This window comes from Heptranchias perlo, chromosome 14 (assembly GCF_035084215.1).
Source record: "Heptranchias perlo isolate sHepPer1 chromosome 14, sHepPer1.hap1, whole genome shotgun sequence".
Lineage (NCBI taxonomy): Eukaryota > Metazoa > Chordata > Chondrichthyes > Hexanchiformes > Hexanchidae > Heptranchias > Heptranchias perlo.
In genome coordinates, this window is record NC_090338.1 from 46,036,122 (window position 1) to 46,048,272 (window position 12,151).

The 12,151-nt window shown below is 45.8% G+C and overlaps 1 protein-coding gene across 5 annotated transcripts in view; it reads left to right on the top strand.

Moving 5' to 3' along the window:
* fbxo38 (F-box protein 38) overlaps positions 1-12,151 on the top strand; it is a 79,172-nt gene that overhangs the window by 22,639 nt on the left and 44,382 nt on the right. For all 5 annotated transcript variants that reach the window (XM_067996385.1, XM_067996384.1, XM_067996387.1 and 2 more), the window contains one exon: positions 8,097-8,279. In XM_067996385.1, the coding sequence (XP_067852486.1) occupies positions 8,097-8,279 (183 nt within the window). The remainder of the gene's footprint in view (positions 1-8,096; positions 8,280-12,151) is intronic.

Sequence of the window (12,151 nt, forward strand, 5' to 3'; positions counted from 1 at the left end):
TTTGCTTTATTCCAAGAGGCCATTTAATTTCAAGAAATACTTCTAATTCCTGGAGAAAGGAGGATGAGGGGTCAAAAGGGGCTTGTCTGTGTTTGTCTTTATTTTGAAAAAGTAGTTACTCTGGTATTTTTGTCTAATAGCTATATTTAAGTGTAAATAGTGGCTTAGTTACTTTTGTTTTGGTGTGATTTTGCTTTATTCATTGAAATGTGGGCATTGCTGGCAAGGCTGGTGTTTATTGCCCCTCTCTGGTTGCCCTTGAGAAGGTAGTGGTGGGCTGCCTCCTTGAACCCCTGCAGTCCATGTGGTTCCACAGTGGTGTTGGGAAGGGAGGTCCAGGATTTTGACCCAGCGGCAATGAAAGAACGGTGATATATGTCCAAGTCGCGATGGTGTGTGACTTGGAGGTGATGAGGTTCCCATGTACCTGCTGCCCTAGGTGGTGCAGGTCGTGGGTTTAGGAAGTGCTGCTGAAGAATCCTTGGCTGGTTGATGCTGTGCATCCTGTAGATAGTAGACACTGCATCCGCGGTATGCTGATGGTGGAGGGAATGCCGATCAATTTTTTTTTTTATTCGTTCACGGGATGTGGGCGTCGCTGGCAAGGCCGGTATTTATTGCGCATCCCTAATTGCCCTTGAGAAGGTGGTGGTGAGCCGCCGCCTTGAACCACTGCAGTCCGTGTGGTGACGGTTCTCCCACAGTGCTGTTAGGAAGGGAGTTCCAGGATTTTGACCCAGCGACAATGAAGGAACGGCGATATATTTCCAAGTCGGGATGGTGTGAGACTTGGAGGGGAACGTGCAGGTGGTGTTGTTCCCATGCGCTTGCTGCCCTTGTCCTTCTAGGTGGTAGAGGTCGTGGGTTTGGGAGGTGCTGTCGAAGAAGCCTTGGCGAGTTGCTGCAGTGCATCCTGTGGATGGTGCACACTGCAGCCACAGTGCGCCGGTGGTGAAGGGAGTGAATGTTTAGGGTGGTGGATGGGGTGCCAATCAAGCGGGCTGCTTTATCTTGGATGGTGTCGAGCTTCTTGAGTGTTGGAGCTGCACTCATCCAGGCAAGTGGAGAGTATTCCATCACACTCCTGACTTGTGCCTTGTAGATGGTGGAAAGGCTTTGGGGAGTCAGGAGGTGAGTCACTCGCCGCAGAATACCCAGCCTCTGACCTGCTCTCGTAGCCACAGTATTTATATGGCTGGTCCAGTTAAGTTTCTGGTCAATGGTGACCCCCAGGATGTTGATGGTGGGGGATTCGGCGATGGTAATGCCGTTGAATGTCAAGGGGAGGTGGTTAGACTCTCTCTTGTTGGAGATGGTCATTGCCTGCCACTTATCTGGCGCGAATGTTACTTGCCACTTATCAGCCCAAGCCTGGATGTTGTCCAGGTCTTGCTGCATGCGGGCTCGGACTGCTTCATTATCTGAGGGGTTGCGAATGGAACTGAACACTGTGCAGTCATCAGCGAACATCCCCATTTCTGAACTTACGATGGAGAGAAGGTCATTGATGAAGCAGCTGAAGATGGTTGGGCCTAGGACACTGCCCTGAGGAACTCCTGCAGCAATGCCCTGGGGCTGAGATGCTTGGCCTCCAACAACCACTACCATCTTCCTTTGTGCTCGGTATGACTCCAGCCACTGGAGAGTTTTCCCCCTGATTCCCATTGACTTCAATTTTACTAGGGCTCCTTGGTGCCACACTCGGTCAAATGCTGCCTTGATGTCAAGGGCAGTCACTCTCACCTCACCTCTGGAATTCAGCTCTTTTGTCCATGTTTGGACCAAGGCTGTAATGAGGTCTGGAGCCGAGTGGTCCTGGCGGAACCCAAACTGAGCATCGGTGAGCAGGTTATTGGTGAGTAAGTGCCGCTTGATAGCACTGTCGACGACGCCTTCCATCACTTTGCTGATGATTGAGAGTAGACTGATGAGGCGGTAATTGGCCGGATTGGATTTGTCCTGCTTTTTGTGGACAGGACATACCTGGGCAATTTTCCACATTGTCGGGTGGATGCCAGTGTTGTAGCTGTACTGGAACAGCTTGGCTAGAGGCGCAGCTAGTTCTGGAGCACAAGTCTTCAGCACTACAGCTGGGATGTTGTCGGGGCCCATAGCCTTTGCTGTATCCAGTGCACTCAGCCGTTTCTTGATATCACGTGGAGTGAATCGAATTGGCCGAAGACTGGCTTCCGTGATGGTGGGGATATCGGGAGGAGGCTGAGATGGATTATCCACTCGGCACTTCTGGCTGAAGATGGTTGCAAACGCTTCAGCCTTGTCTTTTGCACTCACGTGCTGGACTCCGCCATCATTGAGAATGGGGATGTTTGCAGAGCCTCCTCCTCCCGTTAGTTGTTTAATTGTCCACCACCATTCACGACTGGATGTGGCAGGACTGCAGAGCTTTGATCTGATCCGTTGGTTGTGGAATCGCTTAGCTCTGTCTATAGCATGTTGCTTCCGCTGTTTAGCATGCATGTAGTCCTGAGTTGTAGCTTCACCAGGTTGGCACCTCATTTTTAGGTACGCCTGGTGCTGCTCCTGGCATGCTCTTCTACACTCCTCATTGAACCAGGGTTGATCCCCTGGCTTGTTGGTAATGGTAGAGTGAGGAATATGCCGGGCCATGAGGTTACAGATTGTGCTGGAATACAATTCTGCTGCTGCTGATGGCCCACAGCACCTCATGGATGCCCAGTTTTGAGCTGCTAGATCTGTTCTGAATCTATCCCATTTAGCACGGTGGTAGTGCCACACAACATGTTGGATGGTGTCCTCAGTGCGAAGATGGGACTTCATCTCCACGAGGACTGTGCGGTGGTCACTCCAACCAATACTGTCATGGACAGATGCATTTGCGACAGGTAGATTGGTGAGGACGAGGTCAAGTAAGTTTTTCCCTCGTGTTGGTTCGCTCACCACCTGCCGCAGGCCCAGTCTAGCAGCTATGTCCTTCAGGACTCGGCCAGCTCGGTCAGTAGTGGTGCTACCGAGCCACTCTTGGTGATGGACATTGAAGTCCCCCACCCAGAGTACATTTTGTGCCCTTGCTACCCTCAGTGCTTCCTCCAAGTGGTGTTCAACATGGAGGAGGACTGATTCATCAGCTGAGGGAGGACGGTAGGTGGTAATCAGCAGGAGGTTTCCTTGCCCGTGTTTGACCTGATGCCATGAGATTTCATGGGGTCCAGAGTCAATGTTGAGGACTCCCAGGGCCACTCCCTCCTGACTGTATATCACTGTACCGCCACCTCTGGTGGGTCTGTCCTGCCGGTGGGACAGGACATACCCAGGGATGGTGATGGAAGAGTCTGGGACGTTGGCTGAAAGATATAATTCTGTGAGTATGGCTATTTCAGGCTGTTGCTTGACTAGTCTGTGGGACGGCTCTCCCAATTTTGGCACAAGTCCCCAGATGTTAGTAAGGAGGACCTTGCAGGGTCGACTGGGCTTGGTGTTTTGCCGTTGTCGTGTCCGGTGCCTAGTGGTCCGATGCCGGGTGGTCCGTCCGGTTTTATTCTTATTATGACTTTTCGTAGCGAGATTTTACAACTGAGTGGCTTGCTAGGCCATTTCAGAGGGCAATTAAGAATCAACCACATTGCTGTGGGTCTGGAGTCACATATAGGCCAGACCGGGTAAGGGCGGCAGGCTTCCTTCCCTAAAGGACATTAGTGAACCAGATGGGTTTTTACGACAATCCGGTAGTTTCATGGCCATCATTACTGATGCTAGTATTTTAATTCCAGATTTTTTTTTATTTAATTAATTGAATTTAAATTCGCCAGCTGCCGTGGCGGGATTTGAACTCATAACTCTGGATTTTAGTCCAGGCCTCTGAATTACTAGCCCAGTAACATAACCACTATGCTACCGTACCGGGCCTTCTGTTTTACGCCTAGTGAAAGGAGGTGAGAAGGCCCGGGAATCACAGGAAAGGCATAGCTTGTGGGCCCGGAGGAGCAGAAGTGCTTTCCACTATGCTACCAATTGGACTGCTTTGGCCTTGATAGTGTCGAGCTTCTTGAGTGGAGCTGCACCCATTTATATGTTCTGCTTTCTGGTGACTGAAGATGTAATAGAATTGTATGTAAATTTCAATATGCAATTTAGTATAATCAGGGCTAATTGTTAGACATGTGCTATGCTGTCTCTAAGGACAAAGTGAAGGTTACATATTTCAAATAGTGAGGGTGTCCAGTTTTGGGATTTCTGACTGCTGCCACAAAGGGTCCATGGTGTAACATATATTAAAAATGCAACTGCTGAGCTAAGCTTAGTTCTCAAAATTAAATTCATAGGACAGAAGGGCTGGAGGATGTATATTAGGGTTTAGATGGTGTGTCTGAATCAACATGCAGACAATGAAAGATAATTTAATATTTGTCATCATTCATACTGCTGTTCATGGTTATTGCTGCTGCAATAGCTCTATTCATTTGAACTCAGCAGAGGTCATTGTCAAGTTAGACTGGTGGATTCTGCTCTTGAGTGACGGATAGACAGTTTGACTGAAAGCTGACATTGAAGTCAGGCTGACTGCAAGGAAAAAAAACAGGAGACTGCAGGGAGAGGAAGTTCAGCCCTGTGCTGAAGGTACAAATGCAGGGGTTCAGTTTCTTATGGCCACTCGTTGTATAGAAAGTAAGATGATTCTGAAAATACAAGTAAGACAACCCACCAATGTGGAATAGTATCTTGAGTTCATTAATTATGAGGGGAAGTGAAGCTGAGTGGAGTAAATGAATTTTGAATACAGTTGGTATTCTGCGTGTGTACCTTACTGTGAAATAAGGTGACATCAATTCGCAAAGGGCCTTGTTTTACTAGCTGTTTGTTTGGTTTGCCCTCAGAGATTGAACAAGAAGTTGTGCAAAGGATATGAATATCTGGTTCCTATTATAAGAGGATGCTATTGTGTACCTGCGTTATGCTACTGAGCAAATAGATATAGGGCAACGTGAGTTAACATCTATAAAAGTAATATACTCTGATGCTTACACACATGATTGCCGCTGAACCCAAGAAGGTATCTGTGGCAGGCATGAATTTGTTGTCTCGCCGTTTTGAGAAAATTGGGCTTTAAAAGCCCAAATTGTAACAATGATTTTGTCATTTTAATTCCCAGTTGAACAGTGCCTTCAAAATATAGCATATCATACTTTAATGTTGAGAGAACAAGTTGATAAAAGTTTTTTTAAACTATTGGAATGTGGATTTTATAAATGAGGATACGATGTACAAACGGAATAATGCTATACAAATAGCATTGTTTAAGTAGCACGTGGAATATTGTGTACATTTTGGGTTCCCTACTTTAAGAAGGGATGTCAAAGCCATGGAAAAGATACAGAAGAGATTCACAAAGATGATACCTGGGATGGGATGTTTTAGGTATGAAACGACACTAGAAATTGGGCATCTTCATTAGAGCAGAGAAGGATAACTGTTGGCCAGGACATCAGGAGAATTCCTCTACTCTGAAGTGCATGGCATTGTTTACATCCATCAGACGGTAGACGAGGCCCCTGTTTAATAACTCATCCAAATGACAGAACCTCAGAATTCACTCAGTACTGTACTGAAGTGTCGGCCTAGATTATGTGCCCAAGTCTGTAGAGTAGAGCTTGAATGCGCAACCTTGAATTTACAGGAATTTGAAATGTGGTAGAGACTGGGTAAGTTCAATAATTTTGGTATGAATTATTTAATTTTATATGTTCCATAAATGTTTAATAGTATAAACTGGAATGACTCCAATGAAGGTGGATGCTAAGCTTTGAATTTTGAGCGATTGTGATTAGTTTTCTGATGCTTTATCATCAGCTGTTTCCTACTGTTTGTTAAATGGAAGTATTGGTTTTAGTTTTTGGAAGTGGTGACTGGTTTGTCTTTCCGTTGTCCTTGTTAGCTTTTTCCCACCTGAGTGAATTTCAGCATAATGACTTCATAAATAGTCAAGTGATTTATGATTGGCTGAAATGTTAATAGACCAACCAGTCATTGCATTTTTGAGGGATGCCATTCACTTTTGAATTGTGATGCCTACAAGTGTACAGTGCATGCAAGACTTTGTGTGATGGTGCATGCTGAAGAACATGGGCTGTTTGCATGATAGGCAATAGGGTGTATAATGTATTAATTGGAAGAAGGAACCTAGGGGAAGGGGGAAAAACCTGCTTGTTCCAACATCTTTCATATTGAAACAAACTGCTCACCTAATAAACAAAACAGTGTTTTTGCAATATCAACACTTAGAAGACCACCTAAAAGCCCATAGTATGTGTTTGGCAAGCAATCTCCATACTAGATTCACCTAAAAATTGATTTTCTAATCAATGCAGTTAGAAAGGCTTATACCTGTTGTTGAATGCACAAACTTTATGATCTATGTCCTTCAATTTCCATGATTTACTTGATTCCATGATCAGTGAAAAGTGATAGTTTTCCCCATTGAGATCGCAATAATTTAATGAATCTATAATGTCTTTTAAATGATGAGGATTGAGAATTTTGGGAATAAAACCTTGGTGCATCTGGGTTGCTGCTCTTTGGTTGATTTTAACATCGCAGTAATGATAGCGAGAACAGCACTCCATGCCATTTCTGATGGATTTAGATAGGTGCACCCTGTCCTGCGTTTTGACAAGCACAGTAAAACACTGCTTTAGGTCATTAAAAAAAAATTGTTGAACTGAAGTATTAACAGTTCAATTATACTGAAGTATCTTCCACCACTGATTAGTTGCAAGGATGACCTCTTTTCAGTTGAAGGAAACGCATATATAATTGCAAATGCAAAACTACTTCTTGAAGAACAATGTACAATATACTGTGGCATGATGAATAGCAGTTATATGTATTGTGTGTTTTATCTTTTTTCTTGTTTTGATGATTAAGAAAGATTTTAAGTTTCAATATTTCCAGGTTTGTGACTGTAGTTCCCTACATGATGAATTAACAAATTGCTGCATTTATCTTGGTGCTTCTGTAAGGTAAACAAGGTGGCAGTACTGCATCTGCAAGTTCTGAAGCTTACCTAAGGAGGTGAATATTCTCCAGCATTCCAGAGGCAGCAGTGCCCCCACCAGCAATATAAGCGTTACTGCCTGAGGCAGAAGCCACCATCTTTTCTAGCCGTCGGCATGCTTAATGTCTCAGCGTACCTGCACAAGCCGGCAGTATGATTTTGCACTTGTTGGCTGACATCTTTTCCCAGTTATTGGTGGGGTGGCCCTAACACAATACTGAATTGTGACTTTAAAACAATTACATGTGTGCAAGTTTCTGCTGCATAATGGTTTTTCTGTTCTAGTGCTCTTCAGTTCACCTACCAATATAAACAAAGCAGTTTCCGTGGCACCCAGACCCCAAATCAATATTGCACAAACAATTCTTCAAACAGTTATGCAAAGTAAGAATGTGATCTGTTTGTTGTGGGGAGACTAGATATTTTTCTACATGGAGTGTCAGTTAGTTACAGTTCCTGGTGACCAGTTGTATGGTAGAGGCCTAATATCAAGTCACCTGACCCCCTGGAAATTTTGGAGTTGGGGTTAGCTTTATTCTGAGACTTGATCACATAATCTAAGCTTATAGTCCAGTGCGGTACCGTGGGTGTGCTACGTTGTCAGAGGTGTGATCCTTCTAATATATAAAAACAGGATTCCTATTCAGGCAGAATTAAAGGTGTCGTGCCACTATTCAAAGAAAAGTAGGGACCTCTCCTGGTGTCAAGGCAAACTTTCTTTCCTCAACTAAAAATAGATTGAGTGTTACCTATCTCATTGCTGTTTGTCAGAACTTGCACAGTTTCCAAGGCACCAGCCTCCTTGAGCAATATTGCCCACAATTCTTGAACATTTCTGCAATATAAGGAAAATGTCTGCTGTGTTTGGGATCAGCAGTCATTGGACTTCAATGTAAATAAGTGTATGTAATGTACTTTGAGATGTGATTATGGTGCTATATAAATGCAAGTTTTTTTTTTCTGAATGCAGGTATGTTTGCTTTGCAGATTTGCACCTCTAGATATTTTGCATTTGCTTCAGTTCCCGTGCATTTCTGTTGAGATGTGTAACGTGTCATTTGTTTAGGACCAAGTGGACTTCAGCCAACTGTGAAAGTAAACCCAGTGATGGTACATGATTCAGATAGTGAAGATGAGGATGAATATAATATGGATACTTCTGGGAATCGGAATGGAAATGATATTGGGGATAATTATTCAGATGGTGAAGAAAAGAAGAAACCTACACCAATACTTTGTGAAGGTTCTGGTGAGTGGTGCTGCAGTTGGTGCATGGAACAAAATATGTGCTTGTATTAAATTTTATTTTTTATTAACTACAGTTTCAAAATTATTTGGTTTAAACATTATAAATGTTAATTTAAAATTGATAGGGCTCTTCAGCAACTTTTGTAACTATGTTGAGAAATTGTTCATTTCTAAACATTTTGTGGTGTGACAAAACGTATTATACAGTGGAACTCATTTAGTAAACCTGACCAGAGTGAAATTCCATCTCAATTCACTTGCCATGTATCTGAATGGAATAACCTTTTTTGTAGGGTGTTTTGGGGTTGTTCTCACCCTATTGACCGGTGCAGATATCTGGTCCCTGGTCTAGCCAAGGAACACTTATACCTCACTGATCGGGGTTCAGGAAAACGGGACTTATGCTAACGCAACTGGTGATGGATCACATAGCTGAATAGCACAGAACACACAAACTCGGTGTTTGAATTGAATCGGAATGTTGGTTTTATTATACAGTCAACACGAAGAAAATAACGATAACAGTCCTACACAGTACATTGAATTACACGCACCTACTACAGTACTTTATCCCGCTAAACTAAGAGGTCGGTGGGGACCCTGGAGACACCTATCACACACTCGCACATATGGTCGAGGCTCACCAATCCTTTGCACTTGCAGGTCTGGCTGACCGGTTCTCTCACTTAGGGTTCATTGGTTTCGCTGGAAGCTGCTCTCCTCCCTGGAGAGCTTGGGTGAAAAAAGAAGAGCGAGTAGGCACTAAGAGGAAGAGAGAGAGAAGAGCTAAGAAGCAAGAGAGCAAACAAGAGAAAGAGGGGTTTCGCGATTTCACTTGTATACCCCTCTCTTGCAATCGTTTTCATCGTTAAATGAGGCACTTCCATGTCTGTTTAAACAGTTCTTACAAAGTCCTTAAGAGTCCTTGATGGCTTTTGATTGTCTCTCATCACGTTGCAATTGCTTCTCTCGATGGGCCGTTGTTCTTCGAATTCATTCCAATCGTCGAGCACTTGCCGCACAAGGCTCCCTTTTCATCCCACATCCTAGGTGTTGATTGGTTTTGCATCAGAACCGAGGCATTCTGGAACAGTTGCCTCTCATTGCTGATCGTTGACCACCTGCTGTAGGTTTTGCATTAAAACAGACATCTGAAGCAGTAATTCTCCCACATTCCATTGTGCGTGTGTGTGTTGATTCGTCTGGTGACCTCTCACCTATCCTTCCATCTTTGGATTTTGGTCAATGGCCAAAGTTTTACATACTCAGGGAAACGGTGGAATTCCCAGAATTCTTACAATCGCCTCCTACGAGGAAGCGAGTCCCTCAAAGGACGTGGATTCCTCAAAGTACTTTTCCCTGGTTAGTGCTTCCTAGTGCGGCCTCTCCGCACCCCCTCTCCCCCCCCCCCCCCCCCCCCCAAAGCGATGCCAACCAAGCTCTCCCTCCCCCGTTACACTAACTTGGGGAGGCATTGCCTCGTCCATTCCCCCCTCTGTTATATACACGTTTTCAAAATCAACTGAACTGTACATGTGAAACATTACATCTCAAACACCGGCATCTGACCTTACGTTACAGAAGATGCCCTTTGGTCAAGCTTTTGGACTTTTCATTACAGAGAACACCTTTAATTGCAGAGTTTAAAACAACTCATCTTGTCGTACATCTCATGGGCTGTATATTGGGGCCCCGCTGGGTCTTTCCAGCAACTGGTCCCATCTGTGCCGGAGAACGTCTCCATTCCCCGCGCAAGCTTTTTGTATCTGGTACAGAACCATGAGAAGCTGTAACACAACTATAACGTGAAATTATTCGGATCCACGATGGGATCTCTATATTTAAACCGAAGTCCCACCACGGTGGCAATACCACATCCACGATCACTGTCCATATCTTTCTACTGTGCTGTTCCAGTTTGTAAAAATGAGCCTGAACCCGTTCCGCTGCTTTAACCAGGGCTGTGAGGTGATCAGGCAGAGGTGGGATGTCGTACCCAAACGTGGCCAGATACCTCTGCAAGTCCCCCACAGAATCATTGATTTCCAACCGTAATTGCTCCCCTGCGATCGGAAGCAGTTGCTCATTCCAAATCTGTACTTTGGTGCTAGGCTTAAAGTAGAAAGTGCTTTCGGTCAAAGGACACCACGTGTCCTCGTGAACCCTGTACCTATCCACCCCCATGGTGACACAATACGTGCCGTTCCCAGAGTATGCCACCTGAGGCGATACGTGATCCCCATCCATCGCCTCCATGGTACAACTCAACGGCTCAGTTCCCTCGGATTTAAACCCTCACAACGGTTGATCAAACGGGTTCAGATGCTGAGGACACAAGACAAGGTGTTCCCCATGCATCTTACATCCCTGCAGGTCACTCCCACCCATACCGTGCTCCCACTGGATCAGGTATGCTGGGACCTCCCCGGTGTCGCACATGGACACCGTTCCTTATTACCCCAATGTTCTCAACTCGGCAGGCCTCTGACCCCTGCTGAGGACCGGTAACCGTAACACTATCCCCACGATTGTGTGATTCGATCAGCCACAGACCATCGGAACTGGGAACGCTTCCAAGGTCGACCGAAGCTGATACAAACTCAGCTCGTTGTGGTATGGACTGATCGCTGCGAGGTGCCTGTTCGTGACCCATGAAGGGACGCGACCTTCCCTAAGGTCTTCCAAATTACTCCGTCCTTCATTTAACAGCCAGGCACTGTAAAACACGCAAGCGTTGTTCCACGCCGCCTGAGCAGAGGCATTCTTATCTTCCATCATTAAAGCGTTTATGGTACTAGCATGAGACTCGAGCTGGGCGATCACTTCACGCAAGTGGATGGTCATTGCTTGGTCCTCATTCGTAACAATCTCGTTCCCGTCCTCCAGGACCTTTCGCAACTGGGTCCTGAGGGTGTTTATTTGCACCTGTAACTCAGCATTATCCAGACTGTTAATCACCAACATTCCCGTACTGAACGCAGTTGCTGCATCGTTTCAATCCACGCTTGGACCTACTAGAATCGGCGCCTTCCCTGGTGCTTCTCAACATTTGAGTGATCCTCACCGTAACTGAATTCGTAGAACTGATGGTACATGGTTCTGAGCAATGTCTGTTACAATTGCTCCATCTCTACCAGGCACCATGATGGTAACTGGACTCGCGTGAGGTTCAGAATCACTGAGGTGATCTGATGGTGTACCTCGTGGTATAATACCCTTCCTGTGGGGACGAACAAACCCATTCCCGGGACCCGGTGTGGTGTGCGGACAACCTATCTCATCTTTCCTAACCGGTCGGGGTGTTGGCGGGGGCCTCTTCTCCTGTGTCACAATATCGGTGTTGTAGGGATCCAGGGACACAAGGAAATGTGACTCCTGTACCATCCCATACCTGCCCCTTCATCCTGCCCCTGGAAGGCAATCGACACACCCTTCGGACAGACCCACAATGATCCCCACGCACACAAAATCCCTTGTTCCTCCTTCCACCACTTGTTCCAACACACTTCTACACCCCCTTGTTTCCCTGTGATAGTCCGGTAGGTGTCATTCCCTAGCCTCTCCTCGGCTGCTGTGGCGTTGCCCTTGTCCTGATCTAACTCCCTCAACCACCACCATCTTCCCAGGGAATTGTGTCCCGCGCATCTGAGGCAGACGCGCTTGCCTTCAACTACTCTGACCCTGTTGGTGACTATCTGAGTCCGGAGACATGGCACAGATGCTTCCCCGAAGGTGTACCCAGTCTCATTCAGGTAGCGCGTCGAATTCGACCCTACCCACCCAGGCCACCTCCCCACATGGGAATACTGACCCTGTCCGTCCACTGTCGCTGCGTCCCCTTTAGTCACCATCGGTCCGAGTCCTCCAGTATAT